The sequence below is a fragment of the Nerophis lumbriciformis genome, linkage group LG21, assembly GCF_033978685.3.
Source record: "Nerophis lumbriciformis linkage group LG21, RoL_Nlum_v2.1, whole genome shotgun sequence".
NCBI lineage: Eukaryota > Metazoa > Chordata > Actinopteri > Syngnathiformes > Syngnathidae > Nerophis > Nerophis lumbriciformis.
Window position 1 is genome coordinate 8,515,001 of NC_084568.2, and position 27,500 is coordinate 8,542,500.

Genomic DNA, 27,500 nt, shown 5'->3' on the forward strand with positions numbered 1-27,500 from the left:
AAAAATCCTGACTTTTTGACAGAACTAATCCCGACTTTTTGACAGAAAAAAATCCAGACTTTTTGACAGAAAAAATCCAGACTTTTTGACACTTGGAAAAAATCTCGACTTTTGAAAGAAAAAATCTCGACTTTTTGACACTTAGAAAAAGAACAGACTTTTTGACAGACAACGTGCTTAGACACGTTGTCACGCCGTGACATTGCTGGTTTAGGAGCAGAGGAGCATGTTTGGCAGCGCATAATCACAGAGTACTTACAAGCAGACACAGTGTGTAGGCAGAAAAGGGAGAACAGACGCATTTGGACTTTTTGACAGAAGAAAATCCCGACTTTTTGACAGAAAAATCCAGACTTTTTGACAGAAAAAATCCTGACTTTTTGGCGGAACAAATCCCGACTTTTTGGCAGAAGAAATCCCGACTTTTTGACAGAAAAATCCCGATTTTTGAATGGAAAAAATCCTGACTTTTTGACAGAACTAATCCCGATTTTTTGACAGAAAAAAATCCCGATTTTTTGACAGAAAAAAATCCAGACTTTTTGACAGAAAAAATCCAGACTTTTTGACACTTGGAAAAAATCTCGACTTTTGCAAGAAAAAAATCTCGACTTTTTGACACTCAGAAAAAAAACAGACTTTTTGACAGACAACGTGCTTAGACACGATACATAAACATATATATGTGTATGTATATGTGTGTATGTGTATGTATATGTGTGTATGTATATATGTGTGTATGTATATATATATATATATATATATATATATATACATATATATATACATATATACATATATATATACATATATATATATAGAGTCTCCATGAAATAATTCCATTTATGAAAAAATCCACGAAGCACGACAACAGGTGACAGGTGTTTGTGCCACGGACCGGCCTGGGTGTCATCATCAGGCTACGACTGGAAAAAATCCATCCATCCATCCAAATGGAATGGAATGGATGGATGAATGTTTGAATTGTACTAACGATAGATTGAGTTATTTCTTTTGCACAGACCTGTGATGTATTTCTGTCAAATATTAACTTCAGTGCTTTTTCCTCTAAATTAACAAAGTTTTTGGTAGACTGCCAGCATAAATCCATTATGACGCCCCAAATCCTTTCATTCTAATTCCGCGCGCGGCGCCGGCTTCTGAGCGTGAACAGTGGGTGAGTCATACTCGGAGGTAGCCACACTGAGGTAAACACCGTGTATATTTACTTCGGAACGGAAGGCTTATTGGAATACATTTCACGGGACAGCATGTTGAAAATGTCTATGATTGGAGAAGTTTAAACTGAAATATCTCATCACGGCTTCTCGGTGGGATTTTGCCCGCCCCGCAGTCAACAGACATATTTTGTCACAGTAATTCTACCATACGGCTGTCACACTTGCACCTTTACATACGGCACATTTTCTAGCAAAGGCTCACTTTTTGTTTTTTGGGTCATATTCGCACGCCCCCCCCCCCCCCCCCCCCATTCAGCATGATTTTAAAGACAAACCGGTGGTTTTGGTCTGGACAGTAGTGTGCCGTCAGGGCCAGCAAGGCCTTCTCTGCTGGCCTAACATAACCAAAAATCATGATCATAATTAAAGATAAAAGTCATTTTTTATTTACTTTCCCTAAATATCTAAATGTATTCAAATTCACAGAAGACGTACAAGCAGACACAGTGTGTAGGCAGAAAGTGGAGAACAGACGCATTTTGACTTTTTGACAGAAAAAATCCAGACTTTTTGACAGAAAAATCCTGACTTTTTGGCGGAACAAATCCCGACTTTTTGGCAGAAGAAATCCCATTTTTTGACGGAAAAATCCCGATATTTTTGATGGAAAAATTCCAGACTTTTTGACCAAAAAAAATCCAGACTTTTTGACAGAAAAAATCCAGACTTTTTGACAGAAAAAATCCAGACTTTTTGACATTTGGAAAAAATCTCGACTTTTTGTAAGAAAAAATCTCGACTTTTTGTCACTTAGAAAAAAAGCAGACTTTTTGACAGACAACGTGCTTAGACACGTCACGCCGTGACATTGCTGGTTTAGGAGCAGAGGAGCATGTTCGGCAGCGCACAATCACGGAGTACTTACAAGCAGACACACACAGTGTGTAGGCAGAAAAGGGAGAACAGACGCATTTTGACTTTTTGACAGAAAAAATCCAGACTTTTTGACAGAAAAATCCTGACTTTTTAGCGGAACAAATCCCGACTTTTTGACAGAAAAAATCCCGACTTTTTGACAGAAAAATCCAGACTTTTTGACAGAAAAATCCTGACTTTTTGGCGGAACAAATTCCGACTTTTTGGCAGAAGAAATCCAATTTTTTGACGGGAAAATCCCGATTTTTTTTATGGAAAAAATCCTGACTTTTTGACCAAAAAAAATCCAGACTTTTTGACAAAAAAATCCAGACTTTTTGACAGAAAAAAATCCAGACTTTTTGACATTTGGAAAAAATCTCGACTTTTTGACAGAAAAATCTCGACTTTTTGACACTTAGAAAAAAAACTGACTTTTTGACAGACAACGTGCTTAGAAACGTCGTCACGCCGTGACATTGCTGGTTTAGGAGCAGAGGAGCATGTTCGGCAGCGCTCAATCACGGAGTACTTACAAGCAGACAGTGTGTAGGCAGAAAAGGGAGAACAGACGCATTTTGACTTTTTGACAGAAAAAATCCAGACTTTTTGACAGAAAAATCCATACTTTTTGACAGAACAAATCCTGACTTTATGGCAGAACAAATCCTGACTTTTTGACAGAAAAAATCCAGACTTTTTGACAGAAAAAATCCAGACTTTTGGACAGAAAAAATCCAGACTTTTTGACAGAAAAAATCCTAACTTTTTGGCGGAACAAATCCCGACTTTTTGGCAGAAGAAATCCCATTTTTTGACGGAAAAATCCCGATTTTTTTGATGGAAAAAATCCTGACTTTTTGACAAAAAAAAACCTGACTTTTTGACAGAAAAAATCCCGACTTTTTGACATTTGGAAAAAATCTCGACTTTTTGAAAGAAAAAATCTCAACTTTTTGTAAGAAAAAATCTCGACTTTTTGACACTTAGAAAAAAAACAGACTTTTTGACAGACAACGTGCTTAGACACGTCGTCACGCCGTGACATTGCTGGTTTAGGAGCAGAGGAGCATGTTCGGCAGCGCACAATCACGGAGTACTTACAAGCAGACACACAGTGTGTAGACAGAAAAGGGAGAACGGACGCATTTGGACTTTTTGACAGAAGAAAATCCCGACTTTTTGCCGGAAAAAATCCAGACTTTTTGACAAAAAAAAAAAATCCAGACTTTTTGACAGAAAAAATCCAGACTTTTTGACAGAAAAAATCCTGACTTTTTCACAAAAAAAAATCCTGACTTTTTGGCGAAACAAATCCCGACTTTTTGGCAGAAGAAATCCCGACTTTTTGATGAAAAAATCCCGATTTTTTGATGGAAAAAATTGTGACTTTTTGACAGAACTAATCCCGACTTTTTGGCAGAAAAAATCCAGCCTTTTTGACAGAAAAAAATCCAGATTTTTTGACACTTGGAAAAAATCTAGACTTTTTGAAAGAAAAAATCTGGACTTTTTGACAGAAAAAATCCAGACTTTTTGACACTTGGAAAAAAAACAGACTTTTTGACAGACAACGTGCTTAGACACGTCGTCACGCCGTGACATTGCTGGTTTAGAAGCAGAGGAGCATGTTCGGCAGCGCACAATCACGGAGTACTTACAAGCAGACACAGTGTGTAGGCAGAAAAGGGAGAACAGACGCATTTTGACTTTTTGACAGAAAAAATCCAGACTTTTTGACAGAAAAATCCTGACTTTTTGGCGGAACAAATTCCGACTTTTTGGCAGAAGAAATCCCATTTTTTGACGGGAAAATCCCAATTTTTTTGATGGAAAAAATCCTGACTTTTTAACCAAAAAAAAATCCAGACTTTTTGACAAAAAAATCCAGACTTTTTGACAGAAAAAATCCCGACTTTTTGACATTTGGAAAAAATCTCGACTTTTTGACTGAAAAAATCTCGACTTTTTGTCACTTAGAAAAAAAACTGACTTTTTGACAGACAACGTGCTTAGAAACGTCGTCACGCCGTGACATTGCTGGTTTAGGAGCAGAGGAGCATGTTCGGCAGCGCACAATCACGGAGTACTTACAAGCAGACACAGTGTGTAGGCAGAAAAGGGAGAACAGACGCATTTTGACTTTTTGACAGAAAAAATCCAGACTTTTTGACAGAAAAATCCATACTTTTTGACAGAACAAATCCTGACTTTTTGACAGAAAAAATCCTGACTTTTTGACAGAAAAAATCCAGACTTTTGACAGAAAAAATCCTGACTTTTTGGCGGAACAAATCCCGACTTTTTGGCAGAAGACATCCCGACTTTTTGACGGAAAAATCCTGATTTTTTTGATGGAAAAAATCCTGACTTTTTGACAGAAAAAATCCCGACTTTTTGACATTTGGAAAAAATCTCGACTTTTTGTAAGAAAAAATCTCGACTTTTTGACACTTAGAAAAAAAACTGACTTTTTGACAGACAACGTGTTTAGACACGTCATCACGCCGTGACATTGCTGGTTTAGGAGCAGAGGAGCATGTTCAGCAGCGCACAATCACGGAGTACTTACAAGCAGACACAGTGTGGAGACAGAAAAGGGAGAACAGACGCATTTTGACTTTTTGACAGAAAAAATCCAGACTTTTTGACAGAAAAATCCTGACTTTTTGGCGGAACAAATCCTGACTTTTTGACAGAAAAAATCCAGACTTTTTGACAGAAAAAATCCAGACTTTTTGACAGAAAAAATCCAGACTTTTGGACAGAAAAAATCCAGACTTTTTGACAGAAAAAATCCTAACTTTTTGGCGGAACAAATCCCGACTTTTTGGCAGAAGAAATCCCATTTTTTGACGGAAAAATCCCGATTTTTTTGATGGAAAAAATCCTGACTTTTTGACAAAAAAAAATCCTGACTTTTTGACAGAAAAAATCCCGACTTTTTGACATTTGGAAAAAATCTCGACTTTTTGAAAGAAAAAATCTCGACTTTTTGTAAGAAAAAATCTCAACTTTTTGACACTTAGAAAAAAACCAGACTTTTTGACAGACAACGTGCTTAGACACGTCGTCACGCCGTGACATTGCTGGTTTAGGAGCAGAGGAGCATGTTCGGCAGCGCACAATCACGTAGTACTTACAAGCAGACACAGTGTGTAGGCAGAAAAGGGAGAACAGACGCATTTTGACTTTTTAGCGGAACAAATCCCGACTTTTTGACAGAAAAAATCCAGACTTTTTGACAGAAAAAATCCAGACTTTTTGACAGAAAAAATCCAGATTTTTTGACAGAAAAAATCCCGACTTTTTGGCAGAAGAAATCCCATTTTTCGACGGAAAAATCCAGATTTTTTTGATGGAAAAAATCCTGACTTTTTGACAGAAAAAATCCAGACTTTTTGACAGAAAAAACCCGACTTCTTGACACTTGGAAAAAATCTAGACTTTTTGAAAGAAAAAATCTGGACTTTTTGAAAGAAAAAATCTCGACTTTTTGACAGACAACGTGCTTAGAAACGTCGTCACGCCGTGACATTGTTGGTTTAGGAGCAGAGGAGCATGTTCGGCAGCGCACAATCACGGAGTACTTACAAGCAGACACAGTGTGTAGGCAGAAAAGGGAGAACAGACGCATTTTGACTTTTTGACAGAAAAAATCCCGACTTTTTGACAGAAAAAATCCAGACTTTTTGACAGAAAAATCCTGACTTTTTGGCGGAACAAATTCCGACTTTTTGGCAGAAGAAATCCAATTTTTTGACGGGAAAATCCCGATTTTTTTTATGGAAAAAATCCTGACTTTTTGACCAAAAAAAATCCAGACTTTTTGACAAAAAAATCCAGACTTTTTGACAGAAAAAAATCCAGACTTTTTGACATTTGGAAAAAATCTCGACTTTTTGACAGAAAAATCTCGACTTTTTGACACTTAGAAAAAAAACTGACTTTTTGACAGACAACGTGCTTAGAAACGTCGTCACGCCGTGACATTGCTGGTTTAGGAGCAGAGGAGCATGTTCGGCAGCGCTCAATCACGGAGTACTTACAAGCAGACAGTGTGTAGGCAGAAAAGGGAGAACAGACGCATTTTGACTTTTTGACAGAAAAAATCCAGACTTTTTGACAGAAAAATCCATACTTTTTGACAGAACAAATCCTGACTTTATGGCAGAACAAATCCTGACTTTTTGACAGAAAAAATCCAGACTTTTTGACAGAAAAAATCCAGACTTTTGGACAGAAAAAATCCAGACTTTTTGACAGAAAAAATCCTAACTTTTTGGCGGAACAAATCCCGACTTTTTGGCAGAAGAAATCCCATTTTTTGACGGAAAAATCCCGATTTTTTTGATGGAAAAAATCCTGACTTTTTGACAAAAAAAAACCTGACTTTTTGACAGAAAAAATCCCGACTTTTTGACATTTGGAAAAAATCTCGACTTTTTGAAAGAAAAAATCTCAACTTTTTGTAAGAAAAAATCTCGACTTTTTGACACTTAGAAAAAAAACAGACTTTTTGACAGACAACGTGCTTAGACACGTCGTCACGCCGTGACATTGCTGGTTTAGGAGCAGAGGAGCATGTTCGGCAGCGCACAATCACGGAGTACTTACAAGCAGACACACAGTGTGTAGACAGAAAAGGGAGAACGGACGCATTTGGACTTTTTGACAGAAGAAAATCCCGACTTTTTGCCGGAAAAAATCCAGACTTTTTGACAAAAAAAAAAAATCCAGACTTTTTGACAGAAAAAATCCAGACTTTTTGACAGAAAAAATCCTGACTTTTTCACAAAAAAAAATCCTGACTTTTTGGCGAAACAAATCCCGACTTTTTGGCAGAAGAAATCCCGACTTTTTGATGAAAAAATCCCGATTTTTTGATGGAAAAAATTGTGACTTTTTGACAGAACTAATCCCGACTTTTTGGCAGAAAAAATCCAGCCTTTTTGACAGAAAAAAATCCAGATTTTTTGACACTTGGAAAAAATCTAGACTTTTTGAAAGAAAAAATCTGGACTTTTTGACAGAAAAAATCCAGACTTTTTGACACTTGGAAAAAAAACAGACTTTTTGACAGACAACGTGCTTAGACACGTCGTCACGCCGTGACATTGCTGGTTTAGAAGCAGAGGAGCATGTTCGGCAGCGCACAATCACGGAGTACTTACAAGCAGACACAGTGTGTAGGCAGAAAAGGGAGAACAGACGCATTTTGACTTTTTGACAGAAAAAATCCAGACTTTTTGACAGAAAAATCCTGACTTTTTGGCGGAACAAATTCCGACTTTTTGGCAGAAGAAATCCCATTTTTTGACGGGAAAATCCCAATTTTTTTGATGGAAAAAATCCTGACTTTTTAACCAAAAAAAAATCCAGACTTTTTGACAAAAAAATCCAGACTTTTTGACAGAAAAAATCCCGACTTTTTGACATTTGGAAAAAATCTCGACTTTTTGACTGAAAAAATCTCGACTTTTTGTCACTTAGAAAAAAAACTGACTTTTTGACAGACAACGTGCTTAGAAACGTCGTCACGCCGTGACATTGCTGGTTTAGGAGCAGAGGAGCATGTTCGGCAGCGCACAATCACGGAGTACTTACAAGCAGACACAGTGTGTAGGCAGAAAAGGGAGAACAGACGCATTTTGACTTTTTGACAGAAAAAATCCAGACTTTTTGACAGAAAAATCCATACTTTTTGACAGAACAAATCCTGACTTTTTGACAGAAAAAATCCTGACTTTTTGACAGAAAAAATCCAGACTTTTGACAGAAAAAATCCTGACTTTTTGGCGGAACAAATCCCGACTTTTTGGCAGAAGAAATCCCGACTTTTTGACGGAAAAATCCTGATTTTTTTGATGGAAAAAATCCTGACTTTTTGACAGAAAAAATCCCGACTTTTTGACATTTGGAAAAAATCTCGACTTTTTGTAAGAAAAAATCTCGACTTTTTGACACTTAGAAAAAAAACTGACTTTTTGACAGACAACGTGTTTAGACACGTCATCACGCCGTGACATTGCTGGTTTAGGAGCAGAGGAGCATGTTCAGCAGCGCACAATCACGGAGTACTTACAAGCAGACACAGTGTGGAGACAGAAAAGGGAGAACAGACGCATTTTGACTTTTTGACAGAAAAAATCCAGACTTTTTGACAGAAAAATCCTGACTTTTTGGCGGAACAAATCCTGACTTTTTGACAGAAAAAATCCAGACTTTTTGACAGAAAAAATCCAGACTTTTTGACAGAAAAAATCCAGACTTTTGGACAGAAAAAATCCAGACTTTTTGACAGAAAAAATCCTAACTTTTTGGCGGAACAAATCCCGACTTTTTGGCAGAAGAAATCCCATTTTTTGACGGAAAAATCCCGATTTTTTTGATGGAAAAAATCCTGACTTTTTGACAAAAAAAAATCCTGACTTTTTGACAGAAAAAATCCCGACTTTTTGACATTTGGAAAAAATCTCGACTTTTTGAAAGAAAAAATCTCGACTTTTTGTAAGAAAAAATCTCAACTTTTTGACACTTAGAAAAAAACCAGACTTTTTGACAGACAACGTGCTTAGACACGTCGTCACGCCGTGACATTGCTGGTTTAGGAGCAGAGGAGCATGTTCGGCAGCGCACAATCACGTAGTACTTACAAGCAGACACAGTGTGTAGGCAGAAAAGGGAGAACAGACGCATTTTGACTTTTTAGCGGAACAAATCCCGACTTTTTGACAGAAAAAATCCAGACTTTTTGACAGAAAAAATCCAGACTTTTTGACAGAAAAAATCCAGATTTTTTGACAGAAAAAATCCCGACTTTTTGGCAGAAGAAATCCCATTTTTCGACGGAAAAATCCAGATTTTTTTGATGGAAAAAATCCTGACTTTTTGACAGAAAAAATCCAGACTTTTTGACAGAAAAAACCCGACTTCTTGACACTTGGAAAAAATCTAGACTTTTTGAAAGAAAAAATCTGGACTTTTTGAAAGAAAAAATCTCGACTTTTTGACAGACAACGTGCTTAGAAACGTCGTCACGCCGTGACATTGTTGGTTTAGGAGCAGAGGAGCATGTTCGGCAGCGCACAATCACGGAGTACTTACAAGCAGACACAGTGTGTAGGCAGAAAAGGGAGAACAGACGCATTTTGACTTTTTGACAGAAAAAATCCCGACTTTTTGACAGAAAAAATCCAGACTTTTTGACAGAAAAATCCTGACTTTTTGGCGGAACAAATTCCGACTTTTTGGCAGAAGAAATCCAATTTTTTGACGGGAAAATCCCGATTTTTTTTATGGAAAAAATCCTGACTTTTTGACCAAAAAAAATCCAGACTTTTTGACAAAAAAATCCAGACTTTTTGACAGAAAAAAATCCAGACTTTTTGACATTTGGAAAAAATCTCGACTTTTTGACAGAAAAATCTCGACTTTTTGACACTTAGAAAAAAAACTGACTTTTTGACAGACAACGTGCTTAGAAACGTCGTCACGCCGTGACATTGCTGGTTTAGGAGCAGAGGAGCATGTTCGGCAGCGCTCAATCACGGAGTACTTACAAGCAGACAGTGTGTAGGCAGAAAAGGGAGAACAGACGCATTTTGACTTTTTGACAGAAAAAATCCAGACTTTTTGACAGAAAAATCCATACTTTTTGACAGAACAAATCCTGACTTTATGGCAGAACAAATCCTGACTTTTTGACAGAAAAAATCCAGACTTTTTGACAGAAAAAATCCAGACTTTTGGACAGAAAAAATCCAGACTTTTTGACAGAAAAAATCCTAACTTTTTGGCGGAACAAATCCCGACTTTTTGGCAGAAGAAATCCCATTTTTTGACGGAAAAATCCCGATTTTTTTGATGGAAAAAATCCTGACTTTTTGACAAAAAAAAACCTGACTTTTTGACAGAAAAAATCCCGACTTTTTGACATTTGGAAAAAATCTCGACTTTTTGAAAGAAAAAATCTCAACTTTTTGTAAGAAAAAATCTCGACTTTTTGACACTTAGAAAAAAAACAGACTTTTTGACAGACAACGTGCTTAGACACGTCGTCACGCCGTGACATTGCTGGTTTAGGAGCAGAGGAGCATGTTCGGCAGCGCACAATCACGGAGTACTTACAAGCAGACACACAGTGTGTAGACAGAAAAGGGAGAACGGACGCATTTGGACTTTTTGACAGAAGAAAATCCCGACTTTTTGCCGGAAAAAATCCAGACTTTTTGACAAAAAAAAAAAATCCAGACTTTTTGACAGAAAAAATCCAGACTTTTTGACAGAAAAAATCCTGACTTTTTCACAAAAAAAAATCCTGACTTTTTGGCGAAACAAATCCCGACTTTTTGGCAGAAGAAATCCCGACTTTTTGATGAAAAAATCCCGATTTTTTGATGGAAAAAATTGTGACTTTTTGACAGAACTAATCCCGACTTTTTGGCAGAAAAAATCCAGCCTTTTTGACAGAAAAAAATCCAGATTTTTTGACACTTGGAAAAAATCTAGACTTTTTGAAAGAAAAAATCTGGACTTTTTGACAGAAAAAATCCAGACTTTTTGACACTTGGAAAAAAAACAGACTTTTTGACAGACAACGTGCTTAGACACGTCGTCACGCCGTGACATTGCTGGTTTAGAAGCAGAGGAGCATGTTCGGCAGCGCACAATCACGGAGTACTTACAAGCAGACACAGTGTGTAGGCAGAAAAGGGAGAACAGACGCATTTTGACTTTTTGACAGAAAAAATCCAGACTTTTTGACAGAAAAATCCTGACTTTTTGGCGGAACAAATTCCGACTTTTTGGCAGAAGAAATCCCATTTTTTGACGGGAAAATCCCAATTTTTTTGATGGAAAAAATCCTGACTTTTTAACCAAAAAAAAATCCAGACTTTTTGACAAAAAAATCCAGACTTTTTGACAGAAAAAATCCCGACTTTTTGACATTTGGAAAAAATCTCGACTTTTTGACTGAAAAAATCTCGACTTTTTGTCACTTAGAAAAAAAACTGACTTTTTGACAGACAACGTGCTTAGAAACGTCGTCACGCCGTGACATTGCTGGTTTAGGAGCAGAGGAGCATGTTCGGCAGCGCACAATCACGGAGTACTTACAAGCAGACACAGTGTGTAGGCAGAAAAGGGAGAACAGACGCATTTTGACTTTTTGACAGAAAAAATCCAGACTTTTTGACAGAAAAATCCATACTTTTTGACAGAACAAATCCTGACTTTTTGACAGAAAAAATCCTGACTTTTTGACAGAAAAAATCCAGACTTTTGACAGAAAAAATCCTGACTTTTTGGCGGAACAAATCCCGACTTTTTGGCAGAAGAAATCCCGACTTTTTGACGGAAAAATCCTGATTTTTTTGATGGAAAAAATCCTGACTTTTTGACAGAAAAAATCCCGACTTTTTGACATTTGGAAAAAATCTCGACTTTTTGTAAGAAAAAATCTCGACTTTTTGACACTTAGAAAAAAAACTGACTTTTTGACAGACAACGTGTTTAGACACGTCATCACGCCGTGACATTGCTGGTTTAGGAGCAGAGGAGCATGTTCAGCAGCGCACAATCACGGAGTACTTACAAGCAGACACAGTGTGGAGACAGAAAAGGGAGAACAGACGCATTTTGACTTTTTGACAGAAAAAATCCAGACTTTTTGACAGAAAAATCCTGACTTTTTGGCGGAACAAATCCTGACTTTTTGACAGAAAAAATCCAGACTTTTTGACAGAAAAAATCCAGACTTTTTGACAGAAAAAATCCAGACTTTTGGACAGAAAAAATCCAGACTTTTTGACAGAAAAAATCCTAACTTTTTGGCGGAACAAATCCCGACTTTTTGGCAGAAGAAATCCCATTTTTTGACGGAAAAATCCCGATTTTTTTGATGGAAAAAATCCTGACTTTTTGACAAAAAAAAATCCTGACTTTTTGACAGAAAAAATCCCGACTTTTTGACATTTGGAAAAAATCTCGACTTTTTGAAAGAAAAAATCTCGACTTTTTGTAAGAAAAAATCTCAACTTTTTGACACTTAGAAAAAAACCAGACTTTTTGACAGACAACGTGCTTAGACACGTCGTCACGCCGTGACATTGCTGGTTTAGGAGCAGAGGAGCATGTTCGGCAGCGCACAATCACGTAGTACTTACAAGCAGACACAGTGTGTAGGCAGAAAAGGGAGAACAGACGCATTTTGACTTTTTAGCGGAACAAATCCCGACTTTTTGACAGAAAAAATCCAGACTTTTTGACAGAAAAAATCCAGACTTTTTGACAGAAAAAATCCAGATTTTTTGACAGAAAAAATCCCGACTTTTTGGCAGAAGAAATCCCATTTTTCGACGGAAAAATCCAGATTTTTTTGATGGAAAAAATCCTGACTTTTTGACAGAAAAAATCCAGACTTTTTGACAGAAAAAACCCGACTTCTTGACACTTGGAAAAAATCTAGACTTTTTGAAAGAAAAAATCTGGACTTTTTGAAAGAAAAAATCTCGACTTTTTGACAGACAACGTGCTTAGAAACGTCGTCACGCCGTGACATTGTTGGTTTAGGAGCAGAGGAGCATGTTCGGCAGCGCACAATCACGGAGTACTTACAAGCAGACACAGTGTGTAGGCAGAAAAGGGAGAACAGACGCATTTTGACTTTTTGACAGAAAAAATCCAGACTTTTTGACAGAAAAATCCATACTTTTTGACAGAAAAATCCATACTTTTTGACAGAACAAATCCTGACTTTTTGACAGAAAAAATCCTGACTTTTTGACAGAAAAAATCCAGACTTTTGACAGAAAAAATCCTGACTTTTTGGCGGAACAAAGCCCGACTTTTTGGCGGAACAAATCCCGACTTTTTGGCAGAAGAAATCCCGACTTTTTGGCGGAAAAATCCCGATTTTTTTGATGGAAAAAATTTTGACTTTTTGACAGAACTAATCCCGACTTTTTGGCAGAAGAAATCCAGCCTTTTTGACAGAAAAAATCCCGACTTTTTGACACTTGGAAAAAATCTCCACATTTTGAAAGAAAAAATCTCGACTTTTTGACACTTAGAAAAAAAACTGACTTTTTGACAGACAACGTGCTTAGACACATTATGATCATAATTAAAGATAAAAGTCATTTTTTATTTACTTTCCCTAAATATCTAAAAGTATTCATAGTCTCTTCATGTCATATTATTAGGTTAGAGTTTTTATCCAATCAGAATTCAGTTAGCTTATGTTGCCATGCTGTACCAAATCTGTGAGCGGACACATACAGTTGATAGACAATCGCGATAGCCAATCAGATCACGAGTTGTTGTCAGTAAGGCCTTCTAGCTGGCCTCACGTTGAACGTGACGTTTACTCGTCCTGTCATTGGATACTCACCAGGACCGGTAGGGGATGAATTTGAGAACACATACAGTTGATAGACAGTTGCGATAGCCAATCAGATCACAAGTTGTTGACTGTAGCCCATCTAGGTAGCCTGATGTTAACGAGACTGTGATTGGATACTCTCAGTTCGTGTGTCTTTTTCGGGCTCCAACTCCCACACATGTCTCGTTCCGGCTGCTGCTAATAAAGGCCGTTCCGCGGCAGGCCAGTAGTGCGTTAATGTGTTTCTGTATAGTATTTCTCCAGCAATGGTCATGTGGTGACATAAATGATCGTATTTTGAGAGGTAATCATTGAAGTCAGACATCACTAAAGGCCTAGGTGGGAAACGCACGGGGTCTGGAGGAAATGCTTTCATCAAAGTGTTCACCTTTAAAAAAAGAAGAAAAAAAAAAGTGTCTTTATTAAGAAGCCTTTCACTCAGATGATTTAAAATGGTCAGCAGAGGGTTGGGTGGTTGTATTTTAAAGGCACAAGCCTTTTCACCACCATAGCAGATAAAGGCCTACTCTCCTGTATGACCTCATCAAAAGTTGACGGCTAACAGATTAGGAGAAGGTGATGCAGTTTAAGACTATTTCCAAGAGCGGAAGTGGTGCTGGAGAGAATTGAAGGAAGGTGGGGAGCAGATGAAAGTGATATAACCCAGTGAGACAGGACTTATGTTGCAAAGCTCCGGAATGAAAAAAAAAGCAATACGACTACACCACACTGCGACAAAAAACGCTGAGGCGTTTTAAAAAAAAAATGGTATTGTTTAGGGCGGATGATGTATTTTTCTTCTCCTGATTAAGATGCCGCTTTAAACCGGGGCGCCGCATAACAGCTGAAAATATTGTTAAACGTGGCGGTACGGTGTTTCAACCTGATAAATTACAGGCAAATGGAAGAGCGGTATTTTTTTTCTCCCTCCCACCTCCTTGTGAAGGAGATGCCTATTTCTGGGGTTTGCATTGAATTGGATGTACACTATATTGCCAAAAGTATTTGGCCACCTGCCTTGACTCACATATGAACTTGAAGTGCCATCCCATTCCTAACCCATAGGGTTCAATATGATGTCGGTTTGCAGCTATTACAGCTTCAACTCTTCTGTGAGGGCTGTCCACAAGGTTGCGGGGTGTGTTAATAGGAATTTTCCACAATTCTTCCAAAAGGTCACACACTGACGTTGGTCGAGAAGGCCTGGCTTTCAGTCTCCGTTCGAATTCATCCCAAAGGTGTTCAGGTCAGGACTCTGTGCAGACCAGTCAAGTTCACCCACACCATACTCTGTCATCTATGCCTTTATGGACCTTTCTTTGTGCACTGGTGCACAGTCATGTTGTAAGAGGAAGGGGCCCGCTCCAAACTGTTCCCAGAAGTTTGGTATCCTGGAATTGTCCAAAATAGTTTGGTATCCTGGAGCATTCAAAAAATCGAGATTTTTTTCCGTCAAAAAAATCTGGATTTTTACCGTCAAAAAATCTGGATTTTTACCGTCAAAAAATCTGGATTTTTACCATCAAAAAATCTGGATTTTTTTTCCGTCAAAAAGTCTGGATTTTTTCTGTCAAAAAGTCAAAATGCGTCCGTTCTCCCTTGTCAAAAAAATCTGGATTTTTACCATCAAAAAATCGGGATTTTTACCATCAAAAAATTGGGGCTTTTACCATCAAAAAATCTCGATTTTTTTTCCGTCAAAAGGTCTGGATTTTTTCTGTCAAAAAGTCCAAATGCGTCCGTTCTCCCTTTTCTGTCTACACACTGTGTCTGCTTGTAAGTACTCCGTGATGTGCGCTGCCGAACATGCTCCTCTGCTCGTAAAACCAGCAATGTCACGACGTGTCTCAGCACGTTGTCCGTCAAAAAGTCTGTTTTTTTTCTAACTGTCAAAAACTCGGGATTTTTTCCCTCAAAAAGTCGGGATATTTTCAGTCAAAAAGTCTGGATTTTTTTCCGTCAACAAGTCGACATTTTTTCCATCAAAAAGTCTGGATTTTTTTCCGTCAACAAGTCGACATTTTTTCCGTCAAAAAGTCGGGACTTTTTCCCAGTTGGGATTTTTTCCCTCAAAAAGTTTAGATTTTTTCTTCCAAAAAGTCAAGATTTTTTCTAAGTGTCAAAAAGTCTGGATTTTTTCCTGTCAAAAAATCAAGATTTTTTTCCAAGTGTCAAAAAGTCTGGATTTATTTTCTGTCAAAAAATCTGGATTTTTCCTGTCAAAAATTCTGGATTTTTTTCCGTCAAAATTTCGGGATTTTTTCCGTCAAAAAGTCATTTTTTGTCAAAGTCCAAATGCGTCTGTTCTCCCTTTTCTGTCTACACACTGTGTCTGCTTGTAAGTACTCTGTGATTGTGCGCTGCCGAACATGCTCCTCTGCTCGTAAAACCAGCAATGTCACGGTGTGACGACGTGTCTCAGCACGTTGTCCGTCAAAAAGTCAGTTTTTTTTCTAACTGTCAAAAACTCGGGATTTTTTCCCTCAAAAAGTCGGGATATTTTCCCTCAAAAAGTTTAGATTTTTTCTTCCAAAAAGTCAAGATTTTTAATAAGTGTCAAAAAATCGGGATTTTTTTCTGTCAAAAATTCTGGATTTTTTCCGTCAAAAAGTCGGGATTTTTTCCATCAAAAAGTCGGGATTTTTTCCATCAAAAAGTCAGTTTTTTCTGTCAAAGTCCAAATGCGTCCGTTCTCCCTTTTCAGTCTACACACTGTGTCTGCTTGTAAGTACTCCGTGATTGTTCGCTGCCGAACATGCTCCTCTGCTCCTAAACCAGCAATGTTACGGCGTGACGACGTGTCTCAGCACGTTGTCCGTCGAAAAGTCAGTTTTTTTTCTAACTGTCAAAAACTCGGGATTTTTTCCTCAAAAAGTCGGGATATTTTCAGTCAAAAAGTCTGGATTTTTTTCCGTCAACAAGTCGACATTTTTTCCGTCAAAAAGTCGGGATTTTTTCCGTCAAACAGTCGGGATTTTTGCTGTCAAAAAATCAAGATTTTTTCTAGGTGTCAAAAAGTCTGGATTTTTTTTCTGTCAAAAAATCTGGATTTTTCCTGTCAAAAATTCTGGATTTTTTTCTGTCAAAATTTCGGGATTTTTTCCGTCAAAAAGTTGGATTTTTCTGTCAAAGTCCAAATGCGTCCGTTCTCCCTTTTCTGTCTACACACTGTGTCTGCTTGTAAGTACTCCGTGATTGTGCGCTGCCGAACATGCTCCTCTGCTCGTAAAACCAGCAATGTCACGGTGTGACGACGTGTCTCAGCACGTTGTCCGTCAAAAAGTCAGTTTTTTTTCTAACTGTCAAAAACTCTGGATTTTTTCCCTCAAAAACTCGGGATATTTTCAGTCAAAAAGTCGGGATTTTTTTCCGTCAAAAAGTCGGGATTTTTTTCCGTCAACAAGTCGACATTTTTTCCCTCAAAAAGTTTAGATTTTTTCTGTCAAAAAATCTGGATTTTTCCTGTCAAAAATTCTGGATGTTTTTCCATCAAAATTTCGGTATTTTTTCTGTCAAAAAGTTGGATTTTTCTGTCAAAGTCCAAATGCGTCCGTTCTCCCTTTTCTGTCTACACACTGTGTCTGCTTGTAAATACTCTGTGATTGTGCGCTGCCGAACATGCTCCTCTGCTCGTAAAACGAGCAATGTCACGGCGTGACGACGTGTCTCAGCACGTTGTCCGTCAAAAAGTCAGTTTTTTTTCTAACTGTCAAAAACTCTGGATTTTTCCCCTCAAAAAATCGGGATTTTTCCATCAACAAGTCGACATTTTTTCTGTCAAAAAGTCGGAATTTTTTCCGTCAAACAGTCGGGATTTTTTTCCGTCAACAAGTCGACATTTTTTCCGTCAAAAAGTCAGGATTTTTTTTCTGGCAAAAAATCTGGATTTTTCCTGTCAAAAATTCTGGATTTTTCCGTCAAAAAGTCTGATTTTTCTGTCAAAGTCCAAATGCGTCCGTTCTCCCTTTTCTGTCTACACACTGTGTCTGCTTGTAAGTACTCTGTGATTGTGCGCTGCCGAACATGCTCCTCTGCCCGTAAAACCAGCAATGTCACGGCGTCAAAAAGTCGGGATTTTTTTTCTCAAAAAGTTTAGATTTTTTCTTCCAAAAAGTTTAGATTTTTCCTGTCAAAAAGTCAGGATTTTTTCCAAGTGTCAAAAAATCTGGATTTTTTTCTTGTCAAAAAATCTGGATTTTTTTCTGTCAAAAAGTCTAGATTTTTTTCTGTCAAAAACTCCGGCTTTTTTCCGTCAAAAAGCCGAGATTTTGTCCGTCAAAAAGTTGAGATTTTGTCCGTCAAAAAGTCGGGATTTTTTTCTGTCAAAAAGTCGGGATTTTTACCTGTCAAAAAATCGGGTTTTTTTCCGTCAAAAAGTCGGATTTGTATGTCAAAGTCCAAATGCGTCCGTTCTCCCTTTTCTGTCTACACACTGTGTCTGCTTGTAAGTACTCTGTGATTGTGCGCTGCCGAACATGCTCCTCTGCTCATAAACCAGCAATGTCACGGCGTGACGGCGTGTCTCAGCACGTTGTCCGTCAAAAAGTCAGTTTTTTTTCCAACTGTCAAAAACTCAGGATTTTTTCCCTCAAAAAGTCTGGATATTTTCACTCAAAAAGTCGGGATTTTTTTCCGTCAACAAGTCGACATTTTTTTTGTCAAAAAGTCGGAGATTTTTTCCCTCAAAAAGTTTAAATTTTTTTCTTCCAAAAAAATCTAGATTTTTTCTAACTGTCAAAAAGTCGGGATTTTTTCCCTCAAAAAGTCGGGATTTTTTCCGTCAAACAGTCAGGATTTTTTTCCCTCAAAAAGTTTAGATTTTTTCTTCCAAAAAGTCAAGATTTTTTCTAAGTGTCAAAAAGTCTGGATTTTTTTCTGTCAAAAAATCGGTATTTTTCCTGTCAAAAAAATCGGTATTTTTCCTGTCAAAAATTCAGTATTTTTCCTGTCAAAAATTCTGGATTTTTTCCGTCAAAAATTCTGGATTTTTTCCGTCAAAAATTCTGGATTTTTTCCGTCAAAGTCCAAATGCGTCCGTTCTCCCTTTTCTGTCTACACACTGTGTCTGTTTGTAAGTACTCCGTGATTGTGCGCTGCCGAACATGCTCCTCTGCTCGTAAAACCAGCAATGACACGACGTGACGACGACGGGGGCGCAAGGGGTGGCGGACCGGTACTTTTCAGAGGCGGTATAGTACCGAATATGATTCCTTAGTATCGCGGTACTATACCAATACCGGTATACCGTACAACCCTACCAGAGAGACAGCTCCTATCTCAGAACAATCCTAAATCGAGGCCATATTCATTTATATCGCCGAGCATTACAAATGTTGAATGCATGTATCTTTCTCTGTCTCCCAGGAGCAAAAGGACCAGAGTTATTCCACCATGAAAACGGCCGCCACCCGGATCAGCGTCAACAACCTGAAAGCCGGCACCACCTACGTCTTCCTCATCCGTCCCTTCACCACGCCCGCGCCCTCCTCATCCCTGGCTTCGTCCCCTCTCTCCTCCTCCTCCTCCTCCTCCACGTATCCCTCGTCCTCATCTTCCTCGTCCTCCTCGTCCTCGTCTCCTCCTCCCATCGACTACGGAGCCTACAGCGCTCCCCTGGAGCTGCAGACTCTGGGAGAGTGTGAGTCGCCTTTTAACACCTCCTACCCGGCCTTCTCCTGTTCTCGCCCGCCACTTGAGTGGGGCGGCGTGGGCGTCTGGCCAGACTAAACAATGTCGAGAGAGAGATAGAGAGGGCGATGTGACAGGGTTTAAGATGATGTGCGAAGTTTTAACACTGTCTTTGATACCACCTCAGAGTCTACTTTTGACTCTCTGTGTGGGTTTTATGCCTCTAACTTCTAATGAAAACAGCCATTTTTATACCCAGCGAAGGGATTCTATTTTTTTTTTTTTTTTTTTTTTTTTTTTTAGTGCTTCACATTTTACGCCGTCAAATTTACCTAAAAGCCGCATCTCCTACGCTCGGTCAAAGTTCCAAATCCACCACGGCACTTTTGTTCTTTCGCTTTAAGCCCCGCAGGATTCGGCGCAAAAAAAAAAACAACGTGGTTGACCTTTTTTTGTGTTTTGGGAGCGAGGGCTTTTGTTTCGCAACATAACTTTTCGGATGATGCCTATCGTTGCCTGGGGCGAGCTAACGTGTCAGACAAGTGATGACCTCGCAAACTTTTCAAGGGAGCCGCGGTCTAACCTCGTGACGGCTGCATGGGGAATATAAGCGGATGCCAGGGTCGGCCTGTCTCGTAAACACTCAATGTGGTTGTTTAGGGACACTTGAAAAATATTTTTAAAATGTTTTTCTCTCCTTTAAATTCCTAAGTCACTATTGCATCTCATAGCACATAATTGTAGTGCAGTCAAGTAACCTTGATTAAAGTTCAAAACATTTGTTTTTAAAGACAGTGGAGGCTTAACCCCCTCTAATATGTAATAATTATGAATTATTACAATTTAATGTATTTTTAATTTATTTTTAATATATTTATTGTAGTCGTTTTGATTTTATTTGTATATAGTATTATCCATTAATGATAATTCTACATGAATTAGTTAGGCTCTATCTTACACTACAAAGTTTAAGTTAATAGTCATAAATTATCATGTCCTAGGCTTTTGAAAAAGATTTAAAAAATGTTTTTTCTGTCCTTTAAATTTCTAAGTCACTGTTATAAAATTATATTTAATTTTAATATATTTTTCATATATTTATTATAGTTGTTTTATTTTTATTTGTATATATTATTATCCATTAATGATCATTCTACATGAATTATCATTACACTACAAAGTAAGGAGAATCTCGATATATTTATAGTCATATTTAAGTTAATAGTGACTGATTATTGAAATTCTTTATTTTAAATTTGTCGGCACTATTTAAAAAAATTCACTTAATGATGTCCTAGGCTTTTGAGAAAGATTTTTAACATGTTTTTTCTGTCTTTGAAATTCCTAAGTCACTATTGCATCTAATAGTACATAATTGTAGTGCAGTCAAGTAACCCTGATTAAAGTTTGAAACATTTGTTTTTTAAGGACAGCGGAGGCTTAACCCCCACTAATAATATATGTAATAATTATGAATTATTACAATTTATTTTTTTTATTTTTATTTTTTAATATATTTATTATAGTTGTTTTAATTTTATTTGTATATAATATTATCCATTAATGATAATTCTACATGAATCAGTTAGGCTCTATCTTACACTACAAAGTCTTGACATATTTATAATCATATTTAAGTTAATAGTCATAAATTATCATGTCCTAGGCTTTTGAAAAAGATTTTAAAAATGTTTTTTTCTGTCCTTTAAATTCCTAAGTCACTGTTATAAAATTATATTTAATTTTAATATATTTTTCATATATTTATTATAGTTGTTTTATTTTTATTTGTATATATTATTATCCATTAATGATAATTCTACATGAATTATCATTACACTACAAAGTAAGGAGAATCTTGACATATTTATAATCATATTTAAGTTAATAGTGACTGATTATTGAAATTCTTTATTTTAAATTTGTCGGCACTATTTAAAAAAAAATCACTTAATTATGTCCTAGGCTTTTGAGAAAGATTTTTAACATGTTTTTTCTCTCTTTGAAATTTCCTAAGTCACTATTGCATCTAATAGCACATAATTGTAGTGCAGTCAAGTAACCTTGATTAAAGTTCGGAATATTTCTTTTTTAAAGACAGCGGAGGCTTAACCCCCACTAATAATATCTGTATTAATTTTGAATTATTAAAACTGTATTTGTTTTTAATTTATTTTTTATATATTTATTATAGTTGTTTTAATTTTATTTGTATATAATAGTATCCATTAATGATAATTCTACATAAATCAGTTAGGCTCTATCTTACACTACAAAGTCTTGTCATATTTATAATCATATTTAAGTTAATAGTCATAAATTATCATGTCCTAGGCTTTCGAAAAAGATTTTAAAAATGTTTTTTCTGTCCTTTAAATTTCTAAGTCACTGTTATAAAATTATATTTAATTTTAATATATTTTTCATATATTTATTATAGTTGTTTTATTTTTATTTGTATATATTACTATCCATTAATGATAATTCTACATGGATTATCATTACACTACAAAGTAAGGAGAATCTTGACATATTTATAATCATATTTAAGTTAATAGTGACTGATTATTGAAATTCTTTATTTTAAATTTGTCGGCACTATTTAAAAAAATTCACTTAATGATGTCCTAGGCTTTTGAGAAAGATTTTTAACATGTTTTTTCTCTCTTTGAAATTCCTAAGTCACTATTGCATCTAATAGCACATAATTGTAGTGCAGTCAAGTAACCTTGATTAAAGTTCGGAATATTTCTTTTTTAAAGACAGCGGAGGCTTAACCCCCACTAATAATATCTGTATTAATTTTGAATTATTAAAACTGTATTTGTTTTTAATTTATTTTTTATATATTTATTATAGTCGTTTTAATTTTATTTGTATATAATATTATCCATTAATGATAATTCTGCATGAATCAGTTAGGCTCTATCTTACACTACAAAGTCTTGACATATTTATAATCATATTTAAGTTAATAGTCATAAATTATCATGTCCTAGGCTTTTGAAAAAGATTTTAAAAATGTTTTTTTCTGTCCTTTAAATTCCTAAGTCACTGTTATAAAATTATATTTAATTTTAATATATTTTTCATATATTTATTATAGTTGTTTTATTTTTATTTGTATATATTATTATCCATTAATGATAATTCTACATGAATTATCATTACAGTACAAAGTAAGGAGAATCTTGACATATTTATAATCATATTTAAGTTAATAGTGACTGATTATTGAAATTCTTTATTTTAAATTTGTCGGCACTATTTAAAAAAAATCACTTAATGATGTCCTAGGCTTTTGAGAAAGATTTTTAACATGTTTTTTCTCTCTTTGAAATTTCCTAAGTCACTATTGCATCTAATAGCACATAATTGTAGTGCAGTCAAGTAACCTTGATTAAAGTTTGAAACATTTGTTTTTTAAAGACAGCGGAGGCTTAACCCCCACTAATAATATATGTAATAATTATGAATTATTACAATTGAATTTATTTTAAATTTATTTTTAATATATTTATTATAGTTGTTTTAATTTTATTTGTATATAATATTATTCATTAATGATAATTCTACATGAATCAGTTAGGCTCTATCTTACACTACAAAGTCTTGACATATTTATAATCATATTTAAGATAATAGTCATAAATTATCATGTCCTAGGCTTTTGAAAAATATTTTTAAAATGTTTTTTTCTGTCCTTAAATTTCCTAAGTCACTATTGCATCTCATAGCACATAATTGTAGTGCAGTCAAGTAACCTTGATTAAAGTTTGGAACATTTATTTTTTAAAGACAGCAGAGGCTTAACCCCCACTAATAATATATGTAATAATTATGAATTATTACAATTTAATTTATTTTTAATATATTTATTATAGTTGTTTTGATTTTATTTGTATATAATATTATCCATTAATGATAATTCTACATAAATCAGTTAGGCTCTACCTTACACTACAATGCCTTGACATATTTATAATCATATTTAAGTTAATAGTCATAAATTATCATGTCCTAGGCTTTTGAAAAATATTTTTAAAATGTTTTTTCTGTCCTTTAATTTCCTAAGTCACTATTGCAACTAATAGCACATAATTGTAGTGCAGTCAAGTAACCTTGATTAAAATTCGGAACATTTGTTTTTAAAGACAGTCGAGGCTTAACCCCCACAAATAATATATGTAATAATGATGAATTATTACAATTGTATTTAATTTTAATATATTTTTCATATATGTATTATAGTTGTTTTATTTTTATTTGTATATACTATTGTCTATTAATTAATGTCTACCTTACACTACGAAGTAAAGAGAATCTTGACCTATTTATAATCATATTTAAGTTAATAGTAACTGATTATTAAAACTCTTTATTTAAAATTTGTCGGCACTATTTAAAAAATTCTTAACAATTTATAAAAAGAAGAACAAAATAGACTAAATATTATGAGAAAGTGCAAAAGGGATTATAATAGCAAAATACTAGAGAATAATAAAACATACTATTAAAGGTACATGGAATATATTAAATAGTATTAAAAATCGGCAAAAAACAATTTTATCAGATTTTTTCAGTTCATGTCAATTATTGAATTTAAATTATTTAATTTAAAACAGCTATGTGTTAACCCAACTCTTATAAGTATGTGCATATACGTTTGTGGGGTGATTCTGTGGAATTAAAGTTAAGTTAAAGTTAAGTTCATGTGGAAATAAAAGCAATAACATTCAATTTAAAAATACATTTTAAAAAAACTTAACATATTAAGGATGTATTTTATTCATACAAACTAAATTTGATGAAACATTTTTTATTTTATTTTGAGTGTTCATGGATGTAATTAAATATGTATCTGTAATTATATACTAAATATACTATATTCTATAATAAGATAGATATAATTGTTGAATAAATTAATGTATTCGGTTGTTGATAAATAATCAGATTATAATATATGACTGATGGAGCAGGACATTAAGAGCTTTTGCTTCTTCCTGCCCCTTTTCAGAAACCTTTTTTTTTTTTAATTTACCTTGTTAAAATTAAATAGATAGAGAGCATTTTTGGTTCATGTGATCAAAAAAGGATACATTCTAAAAAATAAAAAATAAAAAAATGACAGAATTTTTTAAAAAGACACCACCAAATAATTTTGTGTGGTTTAAAAGCTTACCTTAAAGTATTACCATAAACCTTATAAAAGTTGTTTCTATTAAAAAATATTGGAGATATCGCAAGCTTCATACTGTCTATTAAGGTTTTGATGTGTTCTAAAAGCTGGTTTTAACCAATTAACTCAATAAATAGTTTTTTTTAGTGCATGTAAACATGCGGAGTGTGACTTTAGGTTTAGGTGAGGGCCCTTTGGAATAATCTACAAAACCCAAAACCAGTGAAGTTGGCACGTTGTGTAAATCATAAATAAAAACAGAATACAATAATTTGCAAATCCTTTCAACCTATATTCAAATGAATACACTGCAAAGACAAGATGTTTAACGTTGGAACTGGTCAACTTTATTTTTTGCAAATATTAGCTCTTTAGCTCAGAACCAAAGAGGAAAAGAACCATCCGGATTGTTATAGGCGCAAAGTCCAAAAGCCAGCATCTGTGATGGTATTAGTGCCCAAGGCATGGGTAACTTACACATCTGTGAAGGCACCATTAATGCTGAAAGGTACATACAGGTTTTGGAGCGACATATCCAAAAAAACCTTATCATGGACGCCCCTGCTTATTTCAGCAAGACAATGCCAAGCCACGTGTTAAAACACCGTGGCTTTGTAGTAAAAGAGTGCGGGTACTAGACTGGCCTGCCTGTAGTCCAGACCTGTCTCCCATTAAAAATGTGTGGCGTATTATGAAGCCTAAAATACCACAACGGAGGACCCCGGATTGTTGAACAACTTAAGCTGTACATCAAGCAAGAATGGGGAAAAAATTCCACCTGAAAAGCTTCAAACATTGGACTCCTCAGTTCCCAAACGTTTACTGAGTGCTGTTAAAAGGAAAGGCCATGTAACACAGTGGTAAAAATGCCCCTGTGCCAACTTTTTTGCTGCCATTAAATTCTAAGTGAATGATTCTTTGAACAAAAAAAAAAGTTAAATATCTTGTCTTTGCAGTCTATTCAATTGAATATAAGTTGAAAAGGATTTGCAAATCATTGTATTATTTTTTTATTTACCATTTACACAACGTGCCAACTTCACTGGTTTTGTATAATCTCTAATAATAATAATAATAACAACAATAAATGAGTAGCATTAATGACCAAAATGAGACCACAAACACAATATGTTGTGCCCCACCATACCAATATGCATGCAATAATAGCCTCTTTACACCCAATAATTAGCTCCAGATGTATTGTGTGTTCATGTTTTGATTAACACTGCAACATATGGTCGTTTATTTCATTTTTACAAAGCCATGTTCTGTATATTGCAGTGGCTCTAGCGTCCAGTGAACAGAGTCCAGTGGTGATCATCGCCATCGTGTCGGTGGCAGCGCTCGTCATGCTCCTCTCCATGGGAGTGGGACTGCACATCTGGAGAAGGTAGAGAGCTTTAAAGTGATACACACGCATGCACGGTTATTAATTCTAGGCACAACACGGGTTTATGTTTGTAATCCCCTCAACGTGTTAGACAGATGTGCATTTTGCATGCGCAAACACCTGCATCTCACATGTGCCTCCATTGTAATCCAGATTACATTAATCCACAGATTAAATGAATCCCTCTCTCTTGAAGGAATGTGCAAATAACACAATTGTGCACCAGCTCACTTCTAGGGCACAATTCCATTTTCTTTCACAGAGGCCCGCACTAACCAAAGAGGATGTAAACGGTACAATGTCAGAATATGCAAATTTAATTTGGACTACTTTCAGGATGCAAAATAGCTCATAAAAGTTTAATAAATTATTTTTTTCTTTTACTTCCAATGCTTGACTTCTTAACAACTTCCAATCTATCCGTGGATATAAAGTGTTTATTGTTTTTTTATTTTATTTTATGTTTTATGGCTTTTTTGTCAATAAGGTTTTTTTGTAATGGGAATATGCATTATTTCTAAAAAAATGTCATACAAAATGTTGAAAAGTAGATAATTTGAGTCTAGGGAGTAACAGCAATGAATAGTAGCTGTTATATAATAGCCAAATATATATGTATATGTATATGTATATATATATATATATATATATATATATATATATATATATATATATATATATATATATATATATATATATATATATATATATATATATATATATATATATATATGTCTTAATAAGGTTATCCAAAAAATAGTGCTCGATACCGTAGTAGAGCGCAATATATATATGTGTGGGGGAAAAAAATCACAAGACTATTTCATCTCTACAGGCCTGTTTCATGAGGGGGGGTTCCCTCAATCATCAGGAGATTTTAATGGGAGCATTCGCATACCATGGTTTGTATAGGGCACAGAGTGGGTGGGTACAGGCTGGCGTAGGGGCGTGGTGATTGGCTCATGCGCTCTACTACGGTATCGAGCACTATTTTTTGGATAACCTTATTAAGACATATATATATATATATATATATATATATACATATATATATATATATATATATATATATATATATATATATATACATATACATATACATATACATATATATTTGGCTATGGTCTGGACGGTAAATAATGAACAGTTTCTCTTTCAAGCATAGGTTGCATCTTTTATTACCACTATTGTAAGGTGTGCTGGATGCAAGAATTTGCCATGTTATTGAATATTCAACATTATTGTCTTTGAGGTCCCAAATGTGTTTGCTGAGTTCTGTGGTATTCCGCAGGTTTTGGTTCCTGAAAGAAGCCTTGTGATTGTTCCATCTGGTTTTGAATTCTCCCTCGGTTAATCCTACATATGAGTCGGATGTGTTAATGTCCTTGCGTATTACCTTAGATTGGTAGACGACTGATGTTTGTAAGCACCCCCCGTTGAGAGGGCAATCAGGTTTCTTTCGACAGTTACAGCCTTTGTTGGTTTTGGAGTCGCTCTGTCCGGGGGCCGACGGCTCATTTGCAATTGTTTTGTTGTGGTTTGAGATGATTTGTCGTATATTGTTCATACAGCTGTAGCTCAATTTAATGTTGTTCTTGTTGAATACTTTTCTTAGGGTGTTGTCTTTGGGAAAGTGTTTGTCAATCAGATTGAGGAATTTGTGTCCAATGTTAGTTGAGACGTTTTTGCTGTATGGGGGGTTGTACCAGATGATGTCGTTTCGTTTTCTGTTCTTTTTTGGCTGGTTTCCTGGCGTGGGTTCATAGGTGAGGGTGAAATTGTATCCGCTTTCATCAAGGGCTTTTTGGTACGGGGGGGTTG

General features: G+C 35.6%; 1 protein-coding gene across 3 annotated transcripts in view; it reads left to right on the forward strand.

Moving 5' to 3' along the window:
- LOC133621196 (ephrin type-A receptor 7-like) overlaps positions 1-27,500 on the forward strand; it is a 744,518-nt gene that overhangs the window by 577,091 nt on the left and 139,927 nt on the right. For all 3 annotated transcript variants that reach the window (XR_009817616.1, XM_061983155.2, XM_061983156.2), the window contains exons 7-8: positions 18,847-19,120; positions 25,571-25,679. Coding sequence is in view for 2 of the 3 variants with exons in the window: in XM_061983155.2 (XP_061839139.1) it covers positions 18,847-19,120; positions 25,571-25,679 (383 nt within the window). In the remaining variant the exon portion in view is untranslated. The remainder of the gene's footprint in view (positions 1-18,846; positions 19,121-25,570; positions 25,680-27,500) is intronic.